The following is a 23060-nucleotide window of genomic DNA, read 5'->3' on the forward strand; positions in this document are numbered from 1 at the left end:
ACTATGGTTGAACGGATTTTCCATAACCTCAAGCTTCAAGTCAAGTATATCAATTTTGAGACCAAGAAAAAGTTGTTTTTAAGTAAAATCATATTATTATACTAAAACCAAAGAAAGTTGAGTTTTAATATTAAATCTTGTATTTTCAGGAGAATACTGGGTAAAGAAATCTTCACATAAACCACAATTACTTTCTTACATAAAGTAGCTACTAGCAATTTCTGTGTAGTTACATTACAAGGATTAGCAGAGTGTTGCATTGTCAGTTTTTCACATGAGTAAATAATTTAATTAGAAACTAGGACTCTATGTTTTCCATATAGGATTGAGGATATTTAGTAATACTTCAATAAAACAATGCTGTGATATTCATTGCAATACTGTAATTGGAAGTAAAAGCATGCGCCTGACTGGAAGCTCAGAGCAGGAAGCGTTAGATCTCAGATGAGTAACTTTGACAGTTTTGAAATTGGGCAAAACAGACAAGGAGAAAGGAACAAGGAGGAAGAAACTGGCTAGGAGATACAAAGGAGTGAGAAATGCAACTTGGAAAGAATGTCGAGATGACACTAGAGAGATGTTTAAACAAACCAGGGGGTGGGCAAGGGCCTTCTCATGTCTCTGAGTCAGAAGAACTGTCCCATTATTTCTGAAGTGCACAGTGATGCTCTGCCGGTATAAATGTGGGGTGCTCTGAGATAGCCGAGAGCTACATCCAGCTTGCCAGGATAATTGATTAGTCAGTTTATTTGTCTTCATCCAGAGAGGCAGAGATCAGCTTGTGGTCATAAGAATAATTCTGGTGGTGACAGCCCATTCTTGGCAGCCTTTCACTTCTCCCCTCTGACATAATTAAACCTGGACCCCTTCCCATAGTCCTACGACAGAGAAGCAGAGGCGAAAGCTGCAGCTAGGGGCAGGCGGTCTCCAACGAAGGAACTTGCCTGGCCTGCCCAGAATGGCTCTAAAGCCAAAGGGCAGCTAGAAGCAGATGCATGATTTTTTTTTTCTGGGTAGGAGCCTCCTTTCAGTCACTCTTTTTTCCTCCTAGAAGCCCCTCAAATGTGACAATGAGCAGAAGAGGATCAGCCAGATGGAAAACTGTGCCCAGACAATGTAAGCACCAGCCTAAGAACTGTGTAGCCCAGTGCAGCAGGTGAAGTGGGCGCTGCCACCGTACAACAGTGTGCACAGTCAGATACAGCAAAGCACGCCCCAAATCTTCTATTCCCTGATAGAGGAGTCACTTGAAGGTTAAAACTGGCTCAAGTTATTTCTTGCAAATACTGTTGGTTTATATATCCAGCATTTCTTTGCTGCTGTTAGCTCATTTTTCAGAAACATCAAACCTATCTCCCCTTGTCCTTTGAATGGTCTCTTTAGAGAAGTTTTAAGGTAGAAAGAGTATGAATTTATTATACCATAAGAATTGTTGGCTGCCTCTCTAACCATTTTCTCCTTTTGGTGCTTCATACTAATATTACCTAAGTAGTACAATATTTTTTTCCAGAACATTATATACAATATGCAGACCGTTGAAGAATTTTAAAATAGGGTAAGAAATTTTCATAATGGTTATTGAGCGAAAGATTCCTCCAAAGATTCAGATTGACACATTTGGATAGAATTGAATTTATCCAGAGAATTAAATTTACATCAAATGAACATAAAGAAATACATAGCATAATCTAGGACTACTCTCTGTGGTTTTGCATGACTACGTATTTAGTGACATGTCCTTCAGTAATTCTTATTTTGTCATTATTATTCAACAGCATGAGGAGTCTTACAGTCTTACAAACTGGAGTTTTAAGTTGATTTTATGGGATCCTAAAACTGTAAGAAAAGGGGTTCAGAGTTTTCAGCAGGAATTTAGATAATGCAGGATCATGCTTAATGAATTTAAAATAAAATCGTGGGATGATAAAAATTTATTTTTCCCTACAGTATCATGTTGCAAACAGTTTCTAAGGCCTCCTGTTTTTAAAACACAGGACCACAGATAACATGTAAAACTCAAAGTCAAAACAATCATGAGCTGAGGTGGGAGTCTTAAAGAAAAAACACTCATGAGAAATTTTTTATTTTATTACTCGCATATATGATTCATTCTGATATTAAGACGCTTTTCCTTCTAGGCTATATAGAGGTTTATGGATCTCTTGCCTACCAGTAGAACACAAGTCTGATTTTTTTAGGCAAATTTTATAGGGATTATCCTCCAATTCAACAGGAATTGTACAGTTAAAAAAAAAAAAGGTAGTGTATTTTTACTCTAAAATATGTCAAAGAATATAAAACCAAGCAAACAAAAGACTGGAGTTGTCAAGGTATACAAATCCATCCAAACTTAGGTAGTTAACACCCAAGTTCCTGGAGATTTTTTAGTCATACATTTTATTTTGCTAAACTAGGAAGAAACGTAAGGTGTGTTTCACAGGGATCTTCTGAAACCCACATGGCTTATCTTCACTGATATGTTGCTTTCCCTGTTAAAGCTCCTTAGACATACTCAGAATAAGGTAAAATTATCTTTTCTGAACTGTTGTGACAAACCTGCTACAGCAGAACATCATCATTGACATCCATGACGTTAATCTGTCTACTTGTCATTAACAGGGTTCTACCGTGTCTCTCCTGTCTCCTCGCACGCTTTTCCCTGGAGGTAACGCTCACCTTTTCCCATTCGCGATCGTTGTTCAGTACGATCACCACCAGCCTGGGGTGTGCCTGGTAACCATCTGCTGTGAAGGACAAATCTTTACCTTCCCAAGTCACATTCATCATGAACCTAGAAGGCAAGGAAAAAATTTCATTGAAAAATTAATGAGCTGTCCAGCAGTTAATGAGCAAGCTAGTTCAGTCATCAGAACCACTGATGAAATACATGCACCGAATCCTGTTGATGCTGTGAAAAGCCTACGTTCGCAGCATGGGGATTCTAAGCATGCCAAGGCAGTGCATAATAGAAGACAAACCAAAATGCTCTTTACTATGATTTCTAATGCAGACAAAATTCTTAAAGCAGCTTCCACATTATATATGTCCTGTACGCTCCATGAATGTACTTTGCACAACCTCACCAGTTTTTGAGGACCATTTTAAACATGTCTACATCAGCTCTGCATGTAACATTATACTATTGTCTCACTAGAGTAATACCCAGAGGTGAGTGCAACTCCTCTGGCTACACCTGCTCAGATCTCCAAGAGTCCTGTCAGCCCTTCCCAACGCTGTAGCTATACACAGGGTCTTTGTGACATTTGGATAAGTTCCACTAATGCCTTCAGCCAAAACCAGACATGAAAACTTTGAAGGGCTTGGTAGTATTTCAGCTCAGTAATTTAAAAAAGAAAAAAAGACATATATTTTAAACTTTTTTTTTTTAATTTAGGTTAATTTTCAGTGGTTTTCAAAAGATGCATAAACTAATTAGCACTTTGAACAGCAAAAAAAAATAGAGGGACTCAGAATAAATTGTACAGCAAGAAGGATTTGTAAAATTTTGTTGAAAATGTCAGTTCAGTCCCAACTTTTCTACCTTTAGACATACCTGTTTGGGCACTGAATCAACAAAACTGTTCATTTACCACAGGAACTTTGTTCAGCTAGAAAGGAGAGACTTATTCAACTGAAAATGTTGTATGAATTCATGTCAACAGAAGGAAATGACTCAGTGACACACCAGGAGGTACGTCTCCTAAGGCAAGCCATAGTACTGTTGTTTGCTTTCTCGGTTCTCCTGTATTGACGTGCTAGCCTGCATGTTTTAAGGACAGAATGGTACTTATCAGCAATCCTGTCATTAGCAAAGTCTACATCATCGCTGCTGCGTCATTGCTCTGACCTGGACTGTGCCATAGAGGGACACTGATGAACTCGGGTGAATAACGCTGCAGGTGACTTCACGAACATCAGCCTTGGCCAGAGGCGCTCAGCACCAGCCCCTGCAGTGGCCCTGATCTGCCCTGCGGTAGGCGTTTCAGTACTCTGCTCATCACCTCAGAGACATCCTTCAGCTCTACAGAGTCCTATAGCTTTTCTAGCCATAGACTTGCCCCTGAAGGACTTAAATTCCTTGTTGACTTTCTACCAATTCTAATATACTCTACCTAATTTTTCCATTCCCTGATTAATACGTGTAGTTTCTAATTTCTAATTGTTGCCTTCCATTCATCATTGAACCATGTACCCTCTTTTCCAAAGCACTGTCCTTTCATTGTTTCAGAAATGCTGGCATTCTGGCTATCTAACAAACTTGACTTTCCTCAAAAATAATTTTCTGTTGAAATTTTCCACAGGTTTATAACATAAATCCACATTAATATTTGTTCCATTTCCATGTAGCTTCAGTGTTTCTCAGTGAGAACAGATTGTTTCCACTGCTCCAGGGTCAGAAAGACTGATGAGAAATTGCAGTTTTTATTTAAAGCACAAATACAGAGAACTTATTGCCAAGAGTCTGAACTACCACAGTACACAGGTCAAGTTCTCCAGACTGTGATATTGAAAAAAATCTATCATTTTATACATTACCTGAAATTCCATCACCTCAGAAAATCAGGAAAGAAAAGGAAGAGAGTTAAAGGTATTGGTGCTCTTTGGTCATGTTGAAAAAAATCAAAACTCCAGAATGTCTGTGTGAGCCTGACAGGGCTATGCTGCGGGTGAGAGGTAATACTGCAACTCAAAATCTTGGAGATCCCAGGGCACTTCCAGAAGTTAATGCTCCCTCCACCCCATATGCATGGTCTGGAGCTAAGTGCATTGAATGGCACTGAGTTATCACTGTATTTTATTGAATGAAATTCAGTCCAAGTTTTCACCCAGGTGCTCCCCTTCCGGAATTCAACTCAACACCAATATCATTCCATCTTGCAGAGAGATGTGTTTTGAAGGGTATTAAAGTTACTTTAACTACCCATATATCTCTCTGTAAAGCTTTACCTACAAGAAATTGATACTGGTTTACATGTATGTTTGTTTTTGTGGCAGTAGTAATAGCATGGTCTCCTGGTGAACCTAACACAGACAAAATTATTCACCTCCATATCCAAAGAAGGCGGCTTTGTATTGACACACCTGCCTGAAAATCCCAAGAGCAGGATCACACTAAATAAAAGTATATAGACCCAGAAGAAATAGCGGCCTTGTATCATAACAGTTAATAATTAAATGTGCGCTGCCCTAAACAGCCATATTAACATCATTCTGCACTAGTTTGACAGCAATTTGTAAATTCACCAGTTGTAATAACTCATATTTTGTGAGAGACTTTCAGCGTGAAAATTTTCCCCTTGGCAGAACTTTGCTTTTCAGTTGAACTAATTTCCCGTATATTACATTTTTCATCCAGCGCTGAAAGAGCTTGCTTGGTAATAAAAAGCTTGTTTGCCACCTTGAGAGGAAGTGGCAAACCACCAAACAGAATTTTCTTGTGCATACATGTAAGGAACCAGCACAACGTTCATTCACTGCTGCAAATCAAATGCATCGTGGCGCGAGGAACAAAATGCCCAGGAAGTCGCCACGAGGGGAAAACAAGGACACACTGTGGAAGCATGCACTGCCTGCGTTCGTCCTTCTGGACCCTCCCACACACGTCCCCTCCCGAGTCACACACATGAAACAACACCCCCCAACAATGAACACATCATTCTACAGGCCAGGCAGAAATCACCTCATCTTAGTAAAACAGGGCTAGACCACAAACATGCACACTGTACTACAACAGGTTTTTGTGTCTAGTTGAGTTTTTAATTACATAGGCATCAGTGATTGGACTTGAGTGGAACCCTTCTTTTACGTAGTTTGATGGGATCACTACCCCAGATTTCAACCACCACTCATCATATTTTGGAATTAATATGCAAATGCCCTAGCCTAAAAGCTAGTCAAGGGCCATCACAAGATGCAGTGCTGCAATGCTGTAGTTGCGGTGATGCCAAAGTGCTAAAAATAACCAAAAACCAAACAAAAAACCAACCAAACAAAAAAAAAACAACCAAGGCAAAAGATTAACCACAAATCTAAACTGAAAAACTGAAATTAGCATGTATTTTTAAACTGTGTGAGTTTACTGGCCATTTAGTAGTGAAACACACTTTTTGCAAGTTGAAAAAAAAAAAAAAAGTCCCTAATCTGGAAGCCTCTTAAAATTGTATTGTTTGAGTCATATACAAGGTATCAGTGAGTGACACAGCCTGAGCTACACCTGTTTCTCCAATTGCGGCAATAAAAAAGAACTTCAAAGAGATTCTTGTTTTCCCAAGCACACTCTTCTGTATTAAATTCATCAGCTGCCTGTGTCCTTCAGAATCCAATGACTACAATCTATATTCCCTTTGGAATTGTCATTTCTCCTCCACAAAGGACAGAAGTCCTGCTCTGTTTTTACTGGCCAAGATCCTAAGTCACTTGTCTCTGTGAAAAACAACCACGCGCTTTTCTGTTTGTGGTTAGGAAGAGTGAGGAAAAGAAAGTATTTATATTACATGTTATTTGCATGGGGTTTTAAGTTTGCCCATAATTAAACCTGTGCAGATCTCTTTGGCTTCTGATATGGTCAAAATATATTTCTGATGCAGATCTGGAATTGCATATTCCTGTTCTTAACTAAATGAGGTGCTTGATTATTTGAACTTATTGCTTTAAGGGGGCAATTTAGCATACAGCTTGGATGAGTAGTTGATCTGCTTTCATACCGTATTAATGCTATAACCTTTGCAAAGACATGATAGCAGGAGGTCTTGTGATGGTATTAGGACACTGAAGTCTTAATTAACTTCTGCAAACTGAATTATGTAAGTAAGATTCCCCAGGTGATACCTGTGTGAAAAATGGGATTTTGGGGGGCAGAAGTTAAGCTGCTCTCACACTGAACCCCAAACAGTTTTTTATCGTATGAAGAACCAAGACTGTATTATAGATTCCAAAAGACTTTTAAACATTTATACAAAATTTTTGTCACCTTTTCCAACAAAACTGAAAAGTGTTGAAGCACCATAGCAGAACACTCTTCCCATTGTATTTACAGCAAGCCTTTGAAGCACCAAGTTACAAACTGCTCACAAGGTTTCCACTCAATTTTTATACTCTGAAAGATTAAGTAATTCAGATAAAGCTTCAGATTGCCAGAACTGTGCAATATTTATCCACGTCAAAATTCTGACTCTATCCAGAAAGACAGAACACACTTGAATAACGTGGGGTTTCCTACTCTGTAAATATTTTATCACAATTTTATTGACTCCAATTTCCATTAACAAATGGAGGAAGACTGCCAAAAAGATCAGACCTCAACTTTTTAGTAGACCATTTACTAGGGTACAATATTGCTGGAACAGAAACCAGCATTTATCACTTTTTAGTTAATGGATCTTTTAAATAAATGCATATAGTGTACTTGTGATAATTATTCTACATATGAAAAAAAATGCTCTCACCAAAACTAATACAGTAAAAAAATGCCCTCTTCTCCCCTCCAAACTTTTTTGATGTTTTCTCCATTTTTCTCTATTTCATGTTTATTTTCTTTTCTTCTATCCACTGAAATATGAATGTGAAACTGTCTGTGCTAGGATCAAGTTGTGTAACTGAATGCAATCAGTAATAACAGCTGCTTTTCCTACAGAAAGGATCCTTTGGGTTCTTCCCTGCCAAGGGGCTTCTTTAAGCCTTCTTGTTCACTAACCTCATTTCGTAACACTACAGCATCTAGCAATAATTAAACTGCTAGACTGATGGCTGGGGGGTGGGGGGAAATGTTGAATTAAAGGGTTACCTTTAAAACCTTCACTCTGGCAGGTGCGAGTGCGAGTGCGATTGCGGGGGAAACTGCTCCAAGGTCCGTCCCCTCAAAGTACCCAGGGGCACCGGGAGGGGCAGTGAGGCTCAGGGCAGGAGCTGGCCAGCTGGCTGCAGGACAGAGGGGCTCCACACATCAGACAGGAATTATGTCTTTAGGAATCAAGAGGGTCATGCAAACACCCTCAGCAAACATCCCATGGTTTTAGAAGCAAGTTCAGAGATGGGAAGCACAGACTGTCTCAGATGCCCTTTCTTTTGGTTTTGCCACTTCTTCCTTTTTTGTTTTATAATGATAATTTTATACAGATTCAGACTTTTAAAAGTAGAAATTCAAGACTCATCAGGTTCAGGAGCAGAGCCAGCTCTGCGATAAGAGGCTGGTTTATAATTAGTGTGAAATCCACCTCGTATCCAGCTCCCCAAAAGATTGCTGGCTGGGAAAAATATGATGGGTAAGGCAGAGGCATTAAGGAAAACTTATTGTTCCTAAGCTACCTTCAGAGAAAGGAACTTAGTTACTGGACCTGTAAAATAAAGGACGCAGCCTGATAGCTTCAGGGAGTGGAAAGCCCATGGGACTCCTCACTGCCACAAGTTCAGACCCATCTTTGCTGCCCTCACCCTGCAACCCAGATCAGATAATAAATCTTGATAAATTCCTCAGGTGCCATCACTGGGACTATAACTTTTTATTTAGAGCCTTCTTCACCATGGGGCTCCGTTTCAAATCTGTGACAACCACAGGCTATGTAGAGAAACAGGAGAGACTTAGGGAAATCCAGGCTTCGTAGAAGAAACTCCCCCTCCTCTCCCAAAGAAGGAATTTCCAAACAGATTTAAAACAAATGAAATGCCCCACAACCAACGTGTCATCTGGTGATATTTCTCTTTCCTTTAAATAGCATGAACCAACTATTTTAATAATCTAGATAGCCAGTCTGTCTGAGCTTGGCATTCACTCAACATCATACCTAAAAAAACAGGAGTGAATCCAAATTTTGTCTTTTCTTCTTTATCTTGTTGAGGCTCTGAACTGCTGAACTTCCGTACTATGATTCTACTGTGGAATTTGAAAAAGACTCATTGATAAGAATCCCAAGATAAATTATTTACCATTAAGAAACAGATTTCCTAAAAAAATCTATAAAGTTAAATCAAGAAACTCTGAATGCAGAATATATAATGCATGGTCTGAAGTACATATAGAAGTAGGTCTGAAATAGATCACCATTAAACTAAGTATCGATGCATTTTTCAAACAGCGGATTTTTTTTAAAGAAAAAAATTGTATCTTAGGCTACGTAGGGGTTTTTTTTTTTAAAATTCAAATTCTTTGCAGTGATACAAAGAGCCTCTTCTTCCTCTTCATGTGCCCCCCTCCTCTTCCTTCACTTCCCTCAGCCCTCGGTCTCCAGAATATAACTCCTCAGTGATACCCTGCTTTGGAGCTACAGTCACTAGGCCTTGCGCCAGCATGGATGAGTAAAATTTTGGGAACAATATGCTCAGTGACTGTGAAAAAGGAATAGCATGCCAACTACTTGTACCTTCTGCCAGCTGTTCCTTAAAGCGTTAGTTACCACTAGGTCTGGAACGGTCATTTTGCCCCAATTCTGCCAGACCAGTGACAAAACGCTTGGGAAGCCTTTCCCAAAACGGCGAAAGGGGAGGGGGCGAGGTTAGAAAGGGCCCAGCTCCCTGGGATGGTGCCGCAGATCAGTGTAATGGAACACCAGAAGCTTCAGTGAGTTAATATTATTAGCAGTAACATTTCATAAAAACTAATGCGGTTATATTTTGCTGCACCACCTCAGAAGCATCCCAAGCTCTTCCCTGTGGAGCTGCTTGGCTTCCTGCAGGAAGATGGTGTCTGCAGCAGCTCCATCTCCAGGAACCTTCACTTACAGTGAATTTCAAGGCCTGTGGCCCTGAAGGCTGGTGCTGCTCACCCCCAGAACAGAGGCCATGCTTGCTCTTGTTTAAAATGTTAATGATCACAAAAGGGAGGAAAGGTTCCTAAAAGCCCCTGATCTTGTTTGAACTGTTTGGTACCTTCTGCTTCTTAAACTGACCTAACCTGGGATAAAATTCTGTTACAGATTTTCTATAATTTCTTTAATCATTTCGTCAGTAAACAAGCACCACATCAGGATCTCCTGGATGGAGTGTTTTCCTCCACAACTCCTCTTTTGTTGTCAGCAAAGTTTAATTTTACTTTCAGAGGAACATGACAACAGTTCCACCAATTCAATTCCTACTCTTTAAATGGAACTATATGGAAAATACTCTCATACTATAGAAAAGGGCAATTATAGCACATGAATTAAAAGAAGTGCAAAGATCTAGCCATTACTGTTTAAAATCTGTTCATTGGCAGTAAGTTAGTCTTTGTGTATCTCTATGTACCAACCCAATTACTACAATACTCTACTACCGAGTCTCCCGATCAGAAAGCATCCCTGCACAAATTAATGAGGCTAACTGGGATCCTGCCACCGACAATATTTTTTCTTGTCTTGAGCATCTTTTCTCATTTATTTTTTTCATGCTGACAATAATAATTTCTTGTAATCCACAACATCTGAAATTAGTTGTTAACATTAAAACTAGGACTGGCAGCTTGGTTCTTATTTGGAGATGCTTGCCTAGATATGCTGACCTGCCCTGAAATCTGCTGCTCCCCACATCCCCCTGGCCTTGCAGCTTTGTTCACGCCTTCAGCCATTTAAGTGCATCATCCTCATTCGGATTTGCTCCCGCAGAGCAGCGTTCACAGTAGCGAAGAAGAATACACAAATCTAGCAGCATGCAAAACCTGAACCTTCTTCAAGCTTTACAGTTACCAGAAACGAAGTACTAAATTGAAAATATACTCAAATTAGCTGTTTCCTTCCACAACACGTAAGCAACGTATGTGACTACTGAAACTTGGGTTAGAGCCTCCGATCATCACCCTGCATGCAATGCACTCCTGTGAGCATGCAGTGGCTCCAGGAAAACTGCAGCAGGGTCACAAAATAGGAGACAAACAAAATGTCCTGGAGAGTCTTAGGTGAAAATAAATAACATTATTTTTTTCTCTGCACAGCAAGCATGCTACTAGTGAAAAAGCATTTTGCTTCATATATATATAAAGATACATATTCAATCGTACAATAGAGCAGATGATACTTATTTTTCTCAAGCCTTTTGACAGAAGTTAAATGAACAAATCCTCTGTAAATTGGCTGTTGATCTTTACGCAGCAAAAGATTAAACAAGAGTTTCTGGATTATTCATCAAACCATTGTGTCCCATTTAATCCCTGATTTTGCTCAAAAGAGGAAAATTTATCCATCATTGCTGAAAGCTGGAATCCAAATATTAAATTTGACGAAGAAGTGTCAGGACTAGACAGCCAGCATACCCTTGCTCTCTGAAGGAGGACACTGCCTCGTAGCTGGGCCGTAAACTAGCAGCAGCACAACAGCACCGACAAGAAAATGAACCACCCATGGAAAGGCAGCAACATTGGGTAGCAGATTTCAAAATGCTGTTCCCATCGAGTCCCCAGGTTTTTAAAGCAGGGTGACTCCGGGGAGTATCAACTAATGTCTTTGTACCTGGCCCTTTGGATGTCGCATTGCTCCTGCTCCCTGGCTTAGTGAATGACAGATAAAGGAACCCCCACTTGGGAAGGCTCTGAAATGCCAGCCTGCCCAGAGCAGTCAGGACAGCTGGCTGGCTCTACACCTTCACTGTCGAAAGTAAGATGAGTCTCTAAATCCTGCATATTATTTGGTTATACTTGGAAACTGAACTAGCTAAATGTAAACACCACATGGTAAATGCCTGGCTATCTATGGACAGACACATCTTTTTGCTTTACGGGACAATGACAGCAAAGCAACAGCTTTGTCATCTCCACCCATCCCTGTATGGATCGGAGTGGCTGGAAATGTTGTGAAATGTATCTCCCAGGGTTATCACTTTTATGCACAACACTAGTACTCTTCTAGAGACAGCAGAAGCATTTCTATTCACAAAGCAGCGGCATTTTCCATGACAGCTGGCAGACTTATTTTGGTTTGCTGTTTGTCTCCTTACATGTTTTCATTTTTTGAGACACAGCAAGCATTTGTTCAACCAACATTGTATTAATGAGCTGCTAATTCTATTTATCCTGCTGTGCTAGTGACAGTATTTCACACAATAGTATTTTCCTTCCTTGGGAGAAAATGGGACTTACATAGATAGGAAAAGATGATCTGAATCAATACATATATATATATATGGGGTTTAATGCATTGAAAATTATCCCTATATTTTCTTTTAAATCCATTATTCATAGGGAAAAACTGATTTTCCCATGTGTACCAGGAATGAACATTGATCAAATAATTTCAAAAACTAAAGCAAACCTGACTTTTTTCTAGGTCTAGAAAGCAAATAAAAGCACCTTAGAATTGCAGTGACAGGGGAAGGATAAACTGTGTGCTTCAAAACATATATATCTTCAAACCAATTTAATACTCAAAGGATTTGAGAAAGAGGGAGGAGGAGCTTTCACCTCATGGCTTTCTTTACATAGAATTTCTTCATAAATGGAGATGAAAATCGTTATCTAGATGCAGGAAGTTGCACATAAACCATTAACAATTTCCATTTACAAGCAAATTAGCTATTATAGCATAGCCTTAGAATACTATACCGGGTTTAAAGCTTTATTAGACTGTCATTATAATAGAGTCTACAAATCCTGGGGGTTTGCTCCATTCCTGAGCTTGCTGCTGCTCAAGCATCACCTTACAGAGCCTCTTCCCTGCTTTCCACTGAGTTCCCTGCTCCTGAACTTGCAAGCAGTGTCCCTTCATGCAACATTACTTCCCCAGCACTGATCTCCAGCCCCAACAGGGAGGCAGGCTCCCAGGTCCAGACTTACTTTAGCCTTTGTGATGATGCTCCAAAATCCTTTGTTCAAGATAGCTCCTTAATACAACATCATATACATTTAGCTTGTAGCTTAAAATACAAAGCTGCACTGTGACCTGAAACTGTGTTACATTTCAGAACAAAACCCCTTTTTAGGGATTGATTTGTCATGTAAGGAAGAAACCTACAATTTAGTGATGAGGATGAAAAAGTACGATGAATTTATGTAATTCACCTTGGCATGGAGAGACTGGTCAGCTCCCAGAGATTACTTAGCAAGGCTAAATGCTTGTATATATATACTCACAGATTATATGTGACAAGAATAGTCTTGGGGAGTTATTACATAAGAAGGACTATTTTAAGTTTATTCATTTTAGTGTAATTCTGACATTCTTAAATTAAAAACAGTCTGCTTCTTGCTGCTTGATGATCAAAGAATCTCTGGTACGGAAAATATATTCTCACTTCATAGCTCAGTGTTTTACATTGGGAAGTGACTTTATTAACTACAGTGCATTGTATTACAACTTCTTCTATTAATAATTTCTATGTGTATCACACACTGCACATTGCCGAATCTCCTGAAGTCTAATCTCAATGCCCTAACACTTACAAGCCCTATTCCTGTAGTTGTACAGAATTAAAGAAAAAAAAGTTTGAAGAAAGACAACTTATGCTGAACACTGAATACCTAATTCAAGTCTACCCTAGCATATTAGCAAAACAAAGGGGTAGGAGTCCTTTTCAAAACAGGTTCAAGTTTTGTACCCTTTCCAACTAAACCACACTTAAACACTTTAAACACCAACACTTCTGATGACAGAACACAATTTAATTTTCACAGAAACTGGAGTTCAGATATTAATACTGGACAGCTTTGTACAGATCTCACTGTTAAGGCACAGAATCTGGTTAACGGGATGCCATTAGCTTTTGCTTTTATCTGGCATTAGCAGCACATATATTAAGAAGAACCGCATGAGGATCACATACTGGGTGCAGGTAGGACAGTCATCCTGGCTGCTCTGGCCTGACCTGAGTGACTGTCTTACAGCTTTCCCAGAGCCATGCTGGACCAGATTGCCACCCCAATGCTGCCTCGTGTCACTCCCCAAGGACAACTGGGACAGCAGGAAAAGAATCACAGATATTCTGCAATGCCTCCGGTGAATTTGTACAGTTACAGAGGCAGAGGCTTAGAAATAGGAAAGGGAAGACCAAAAAAACCTGGGAGTGTCATACTAAAGGCAAGTCCTCTCTAAGGAGAACTGTACAAGTTTTTGAACTTTGGTCACAGTTTATAAAATAAATGTAGAGAATGTTAAAATCCATTTACGTGTCAGCATTAGGCTTTTAAGAGCGCTCCTGAAGAATGCAGTGCACAAAGATACCATTTTCATGGAAAACAACTGTTCCAAGATATCAATGGCGATCAACTCCTAGTCTAAATATGCACATACATCCCAGAAGATTAAAAATGTTCTGCAACCTCCTAGATGAAATCAGCACTGCTTTTCCTTCTTGTGCCAATTCCATCCCACTTTTCTGTGGAAAGTGCTTCATTTGCAATATTTGGTCAGAACAAATTTCATAAATACTGCTTAGTAACTTCCATATGAGATATTGTAAAGAGCTATTTAAAATACACAAGATTCCCTTTACTTCCTTTCACAAAGCAGATAAAGAAATATATTACTATGTGACATATTACGGAACAATTTAGATAGAAGTAATCAGGAGTACCACATCTAAAAGGGATAATAGAAAGGAAAAATAAAAAAACAACAAAAACCAGCAAAGAATCCTGATTTAAACCTTGGCAGTTCCCATATGACAATCTGTTTTGAGAAAATATCAACTTGGATTAATACCCATTAATTTTTACAGTTATTCTTGTACAAGTGACAAAAATTAAACCCTCATGACCAGAAGTGACAAATTTCAGTTATTAGGTGATAAAAGCTGCCCAACTAATCTAACACTTATATAATTTCCAGGGTCACCTCTTTATTGCTGCATATCTCTTGTCTTCTAAAATATTTCCAGCATCCTGATGATGCAGATTATTCAGGTATAGCCTCCAGAGTATTTTAGCAATTTTACCTCATAGTTGAAGTGCATAACAGCACAATTTTATTAACTCAGCTTCATACCCATGACCAATTTCTGTCATTATCTATATCTGATCCAGAACAGTATTTATTCTCCACAGCACATAACATCATTTCCATGTGTACAGTTATCAGTGCAGCAAGTTCTCTTGCATAGAATCATTTAGGTTGGAAAAGACCTTTAAGATCATCAAGTCCAACCACTCCCTTGGAACATCTGAAAATCATTGCTTAAAAAGGGCATGATGGGATTAACAAAAAACAATACTCTCCTGCAAGAAACACTTAATGGCAACAGGATGGAAAATTACCAAGGTTATGTAGGGGAAAAAACCCAAACCAATAAGCCTTACTTGTGCAAGGTGTGAGATGGCTGGTCGCTTTTCTCCAGTTGTCCATAGCAGCTAGTTTTTGCCTCAGGAATGAAGGAGTATTTTTCCAGCATGGCTGATGCAGCAGTGGCAATAATCCCAAGGCCATCCCGTACCCGAGCTTCTAAACTGTAGTCCCATTCATCATAAGATGCTGAAATGAGTCCTGAAGGAAACTCCTTGGGAGTAATTTCTGTGTTACCACTAACCAGACTGGGAACTATCCAAAAGAAATCATAGCCAGTAAGGCCCAGGGAACGAGCCTCATCCAATATGTAGACAGCTTCATCCTTGGAACAATATAGCAGGATGACGGAGGAATGAATTTTCTTCAGCTGAATTTGGGTCTTGGCATCTCCAAAGGCAGTATCAAGTATGATGACATTCTGCATGTCCCAGCCCACAAAGCTATTTTCCACTGTGGTCTTAATGACGTTGATGAAGTCTCGATATCCAGGGAAGGTGGTGGTCACCAGAGAGAACACATGCCAGTCATAATCCTGCATGATCTTCAGCATGATGATGGCTTCTTGCTGGATGGATGCCCCAAACTGGAAGAACGTGGACATCACATCCTAGAATACCAAACACAGTGAAAAATTACAATTTTTGTACAATTGTGAAGAGACTATAACCTCTAATTCTTCTGCTTGCTTTCGTCCACCACGGCTACCAAACTTGTGTTGCATTCTAATAACTTTCTTTGTCTTATCGCGTTCATGTCATTAATAAGCAACACTGATCATAAGTAAGCACCGCAGATAATTAAAATATTTGTCAAAAAGTGACAAACATTTATGTAGGAAATTTCTGAGTGCTTGATCACTTGAAGACAACAAATCTAACACTGCTTGCTGAGGAAGCTCCCTAGGGACAGCCACCCACTAACGAATGACTCGTCTCCAGCAGGTGCTTTAGATTCATCAAACTTATTAGGAATGTGACCCAATAAATTCGTACCAGCTTTTATTACAGTGAAAATAAATTGCAATGCACATGCTGTACATATATGAAGAACCTCTGTACCTCCAGACCTAATGTCTGAGGGATACTTCATTCCCACAGGTTCATTGGACTTGGTGGAAGCTGTCAGAATCTGCAGAAGTAGATATATTATCCCAGGTACGGAGTTCACTGCCTTTCATGGGCTCACTACTGATCATGTGCTGTTTAGAGCACATCGCCTATTGATGTCTGATGTAGAATTAACAGGATGGGACTACAGGGACAACCAGCAATCTGCATCAAAGGACTTGAATAGAAGCAAATTCAAGCAACGGCCCCATAGTCCGTAACAGCTAGTTGCACTGACTGATGCAGCTGTGCTGTCAGTTTGCTAGGAGACTGATTTTGAATATTTGCCTTAGTTTTTTATAGTATTCATAACATTTTATTCAGCATAAGAACAGGTGCCTCTTATTTTAACAACATTATCAGAAACAGCCAACACAATAACATATTTTCTTAGAGCTACATTTATGAACATTTTCATTGGTCTGTTTTTACCAAGTTGCTGTAAGATCTAAATTTATTTTCAAATTTTACATTCTAGATTTATATACATCACAATTATTTCAGTTCCAGAACTGTACACAGGAAGCTGTATGATTTTTTATTTTCATTTTACTTCAGTATTTATTCCTGACCAGGAGCAGAAACTTACGTGCATCATTTTCAGATAAAGAAAGTATGAACCACTGCTGAAAGAAAAGCTTAAGATATAAAAATAAGATATTAACAATTCAAGATTTCTTATGCAGCCTTTATAGGAATGACACACATGGTGCTTTTAGTTTAAAAAGTTTTAGGAATGTGGTTATTGACTTAGATTTCATGGCAAGGTGGTGTTAAACATACAATTATTAGTGAGAAAGGTTAACTCAGATCTGCAAGTTCTGTATTGTATCTACAGAAATCTACTCTGAGCAAACTATTTTTTTTTCATAGAAGATGCGAAGTGTTATTACTTTCCAAGTGTAAAGAACCTGACAGCAGGATTTTATACAGCTTGACAGCAATAAAAGTCTTATGACTTGTATCAGACCATGAAGACTGATATTGAAGGTACAAAACACACACTGCTGGTGGTAATGAAATCATCTGCCACAGCTTCTCTGGTACCTCAGCGTCTGAATGCCAGCGCCAGATCTGAACTGGTTTGGGGTTAGTTACAGATGTTATAAAACCTATTTGGGAGAAGAATTTAATTAGAAAGATGTGATTGCTGAATGCTTACAGGAGCTATTTCCTGGTGACCTGCACTATGTACTTAAAAATAAACAAACAAGCAAACAAGCTTTTTATCTGGCAACACTTACAGCTAAAGAAACCCAGTACACAAAATCTGTTCAAAGTCAGCATTTAATGGTTTAAATATTGATTTACTATTACAAAGTAAATAAGATATCTAGAGACAATGCCATGAATCCAAATTTGCTGTAGCTTCCTAATTGAGCATAAAAAAAAAAAAATTGTAATGCAAAGCTCCAGCTTCTTCTTATCTTCTCCAGCTCTTATCTTATCCTGTTTTTTTACTTGTGATTATGCTACATAACAGTAAAAATAAGTAAAATAATTTACAGTAAATTAAATAGATTATTTCCACCCTATTCTTTCACTGTACCCCATTTCTAGATATGGTTTATAGCTATTAAGGCAGTGGAATAATTCTTTCAAACAAAATACACAACTTGGTCCTTTGTGCATCACAAGAAACTTCTCTAATACAGCAGCAAGAAGCTTTCCAGGGCAACAAACGATGCACATGGCTGTTTAGAAGTGTGACCTTTTTAACTAGTAAATACAGATTTTTAACCTAGAGCAGTCCTTGTCACCTTCCCTGGCAATGAGCAATGGTCTTGCGCACAATGGCCTGTGTCACCCATTACAGAAGCCTGACAACAAGAGAAAAGTAATATAAATAAATCCTTTCCTTCTGTAAAAATTGTGTTAGAAAAATAGTTTATGAAAGGAGTTTTGATTAAACATTTTTGCAAAGTTCACACCCATATTACATGAATCCTTTCCACATAATTGTGAAGGTGAACTTCAGTCAAAATCAGACGATACCAAATTAGTGATCAGAATGGTGAAAAAAAAAAGTAATTATATGGTGAAAACAAGACCGGGTTCAGGAAAAGTGGAGATACAAATATCGCAAGTGAGATTCTCATCTGAAGAAATTCCATGTAGCTCCACTGACTTCATGTAATGCTTTTATAGAGTTGAAGATCTGACAGTACATGTTTACAATGAATTTGAAACAGATGGAAGATTACAAGCAAATTGCAGTCTCAGAAACTTCAGCAGATATTTAAGTGCCTATAAGGAGAATATTCAAGGACATATTATGCATTATATTTAGGGAGAAAAAAAAAAGTTTAGTGAAGAAATAGCAAATAAATAAATAAAACTATAAGGGATTCAACTATTATATGCTGAAACATCTATGGAACTGTTCGTTTGGGGCTTTTTAAAGCTTCACATTCTTCCTGAAAAACATTGTTATTCCTCTGCTTCATACAGACTTAGTATTTCATTACACATCTAGAATTTAAGTTCTACTGTTCTGTATTAAAAGGCAAACCAAAGTGATGCTTGTAAAAAACCAAAATTACTCAGATATTTTCATTTAACTGTCATCTTGTCATCTACCAAGACATCCAAGTTGTTGCTGAAGTAGGAATACATGATGTAATATTGGAGGTGCTTAAATACATATCAGAAACGTTCTGTTTCTTTCCTCAATGGCCCCATCTACTGAAGCTACTGGGGGAGCATGCAAGGAAGCTGTGCCACTCACCCCATACAAGAAGCCTTTATATAAAGGAATTCCACGGATAAATCCCAAAGCATGAAGATCCCAAGATGTTACACTGATATGACCAAAAATTTACTTAAAAGTAGTTGTGGAAATGATTAAGTAATGCTTTATTATCCAGCTTCTTAGCGGGATTCTACCACAGCTATGTAAACAAGCAGCAATTAAAAAAGAAGGAAAAAAACAAATGGAAACTTTTCATTTCTTTTTGTCTTGCACATGAACATACAGTTTATAGCAAAACATCTCCCCATATGTTTCACACCAGAAGGCAGTAATCCTTCAATTGCTTCTTGCTTAACAGTTCTGAATTTTGTATACAATATAAAATTCTGTCGTTACAGGAGAAGGGCACTTCAACATTCTCATGCTTGTCCACAAAACAGAACAGCTCTCTGGTGCTGTCATTTCATAGATTAATATATTAGAGTAAGTTGCTTTTTAATTAGTGTACCGAGTCTATGAATCTGTCACTGTTGTCAGAATTGCAAATTTCACTTCCCCAATTCCAACAAATTACAGGAATATTTATCTTGAAACCTCATCCTCAGCTATTTTCATGACATCTTAGTTTCCTAGCTCCAGCTTTTCCACGAGATCAGCAGGGCATATTCACAGCTGCTCTAACAGCTGAGGTAAGCCCTGACACTAGCTTATGTCTATTAGGGGCAAAGGTGCAACAGTTTGTTAGCTAAGGAAAGAAACATTTGTTATGTAAAACAGTATACATTTTGATAAATGAAAATGAAATGCTAAACAAGACCAAGGTAGGGGTCAACATAAGACCAAACTGATTTTCCACTTGGCAGACTTGTTGAGGACAATTGTTTTGCTGTTAAAACATTAGGACAGGCAGCAAAACCCAATATGAAACATGGTTTAAAACATAATCCAGGAGATGATTTTATTCAGCTAGAAACCAGATTACTACGACAGGACTAGAAGTAGGACTTCAAAGTTATCTTGGTCACTCTGTCTCCTCCACAGAGATCCAGCAAAGATTATTTTTCTCCTACTTTACACCACTGTAACTTAGATATTGCATTTTTTATAACAGATTTAAGGCACGTGGTGCTAGGTCGACATTAAAGTGCAAGCTGTTTCCTGTTTAATGAATTATGGTACTTAATTTGGCATTTTTATGAAGACTGGGAAAACTGACAGCCAGAGATTAGCCATGAATTTAAGCTGAATAATTTAGCATCACGTGAAAAATATGCAGAAAGAAATTATTCGTACCAGTCTTAAATGTAGGTAAGTAAAGTGTGTTAACTTGGTACCATTTTTCTTGGATGACTTGAAACAATGTACTGATCCCCAGGTAAACACGATTCACTTCATGTTTCTTTGTCATGAATATCCAGGTTTCAGCCACGCAGTCTTCCTCTGGGGTACCACAGAGACCCGTGCAAAACTTTCAGTAAATTGAAACCCTGAAGTGGAGGAGCTGAAAGGAAAACCTTTCCTCCCAAGATACCCTGCACATTTCTAAACTCTTAAGTTATTAAATTCCTGCCTCTATTCATTAACGGTACAGAACATGCAATTCCCAACACAAACATCTCACTGAGGTGCCCAGGGAAAAATCTCCCCCGCTATCACCAGGGGAGAAATTTGGGGGAAATTATACAAAATTATGTACTTTCAGGCAAAGCAGAGCAACATGTAAGGCTGGAAATAATCTACTAATTATTACAAACAGCAGAAAAGATTTGATTCCCAAGGACTTGTCACGTCTCTGGCCTCACACATGGAAAAACCATGCATGACTCTCACCTGCAGGTTTCCCTGCCGATACCTGCCTCTCTTCTGGGTGCTGCTTTCCTGCCCTCCCACATGGGCTACAGAGCTGCCCGGGCCCCAGGCATCCCCCACCAGCCACCAGCACTCTGCGCGGCACCCCCAGCTGCCATCCCCCTGAGACAAGCCCAGGGGCAGCAAGGCCCATGCCCAGCCCCGGCAAAGACCAGCTCGCCTCTTGCACTCAACCTGGAGCCAACTCACCCCGATGCAGCGACACCTGGAGCCCCCGCACCAGTCCCCTGGCATGGGCTGAGCTGGCGGGGAGGGGGAGCCCCTCTGTGGGTGAGGGAATGGGCTCCTGCAACCCCCACCCTACAGGTTTTAATTTCTTCAGATCTGCATGTTTCACCCCTTGTCAAGGAGAAGACTAAGGCCTTCTAGCAGAGCTAGAAAAAGGGATGCAAATTTTATTACTTTGTAGTTTAACTGGGGCAAATGCAGAGCCACAAAATGTATAAAGATCAGCAAAAAGGGCTTACCTTTTATTTTAAAAGTTTGGTTGGGGAGAGGAACACTCAAGTTAGAAAAGGGCAGTAGCAAGCAAGGGAGTAGGTCATGGCTTTCCAACATCTGACATGTCCCCTTTTATTATTTCAAGGAATAAATATCAGAGAAACATGATTTTGAAAGGTTAGCACCAGCTTAATCAAGCATGTTTTTTCCCATTTCCAGAAGGAGCCTGCAGGGATTCATTTTGCAGAGGTGTCTGTATTTTCAGGTCATGGTTTTATTCTAAGAACTTTGCTAGATAACAGATAGGTTTTATGGTGATGGGCTTTTTTGTTGCAGTAATGTATCCATTAAATTTTAATCTATCTACTTATCTGGGCTTGATACAAGAGTTGACGTTTGTCACAATTGTTTTTCTATACCAGAACAGCAAATATACAAACACAAAGGATAAAGAACAGGTTTTCTACAGATCATTGCAGAGTCCACTAGTTTTTGATTCTTTACATTCTTTGAATAAGAGTGTCATGTCTAATGAATTAAAGCAACTCAACAATCATTACAGTGAAACAACATAACTTAATTATGGAAGGCAACCAGTTTTGCAGAGAGCTCACGAACCATTCCCTGGCTGGAGGGCACCATCTGTTTTTTAACACACTTGGGCTTTCTTTCATGGATTGTTCAAACAGTGGAAATTGTGGTGTCTCAGTCTGAGCTTCTGTTCAACCAGGACAGTGTTTTCAAAGGCTGAAATGGCATCAACAAACCTGTGACCAAGCTTGTGAAATCCTGAAAAGATTCATGCAAACCATCATGAATTTTTGTGTGGTCATTTCATGAAAGGTTTAGTCACAAGATGTCTCCTTTCTAGATAAATTTCAAATTTTGCAGTTACAGAAATGTCTTACAACATGGACATTTCAATGAGGAAGGGCAAAATGGTATTTCTACGAAAAAGCAGCATGGAGCTGAATGTACTATAGCTATTTAGATGAGTAACAGCTATTGTACAGCTTTTGAGCAAAAGAGAATCCCAACATATAAGAAGTAGAGTACTGATGCCTGCAAGAAGGGAGGGAAAAAAAAGAGTATTTTCAGACAAATCATGTTTGCTTTGTAAGTTCAAACATTTCTTGAATATAGATCAGTCATTCTTTAACGCATACAGGATCATGTGGTGCTGTACATCAGTGTAAAGTGTTAGCATTGTCCTAAAATGTTTTTTATTTATGGACAGGATGAGCTTTGTACAAAAGTTTCTAATTTCCTGTAAGTATTTTACCATGAAAATAAAAATTGAAAAATGTGTGTGACCTGATATATCAATAAGTTAGCAAGGAGGAAAGATTTTATGCCATAGAATATAGCTGAGTATTATTTATGTGCCTTGTCATAACTCAGATAAATGTTTTGCCATCTTTTAAATTTAGATGTCTGGTTTTCTCATGGTTTGTACAAGCAGCATCTTTCTGCTTTATTCATGTCATTAGGGAGCACTAAACTGATGCAAGTAAACAATCCCCTGAAGAGCTAAAAAACTCTCATTTTCCATGGGAAAAATAAATTAGCTATGCAGCACGTCTTTCAGCTCAAGGAATACCTGAATTCACATGGAGAGATCTGGAATCTGTTCTTTCAGTGAAAATTCTTCAAACAGTTGTTATGAATGATGGGAGAGCAATCAGGAAAGTTAATCACTTCTTAAAGACAGAGAAGACAATTGCTGTGAAGATACTCCAGCAATACTGGTGAAAGTAACTGCCTTTCTGCTCTATAAAA

At 38.9% G+C, this 23060-nt stretch overlaps 1 protein-coding gene across 5 annotated transcripts in view; it reads right to left on the reverse strand.

The window, feature by feature from the left end:
• Window positions 1-23060, reverse strand: part of GRIN2A (glutamate ionotropic receptor NMDA type subunit 2A) — a 219652-nt gene that overhangs the window by 94869 nt on the left and 101723 nt on the right. For all 5 annotated transcript variants that reach the window (XM_080386783.1, XM_080386780.1, XM_080386781.1 and 2 more), the window contains 2 exons: window positions 15188-15780; window positions 2677-2791 (listed from right to left, as the gene is read on the reverse strand). In XM_080386783.1, the coding sequence (XP_080242909.1) occupies window positions 2677-2791; window positions 15188-15780 (708 nt within the window). The remainder of the gene's footprint in view (window positions 1-2676; window positions 2792-15187; window positions 15781-23060) is intronic.

Source organism: Falco punctatus (genome assembly GCF_963210335.1).
Source record: "Falco punctatus genome assembly, chromosome: 4".
Lineage (NCBI taxonomy): Eukaryota > Metazoa > Chordata > Aves > Falconiformes > Falconidae > Falco > Falco punctatus.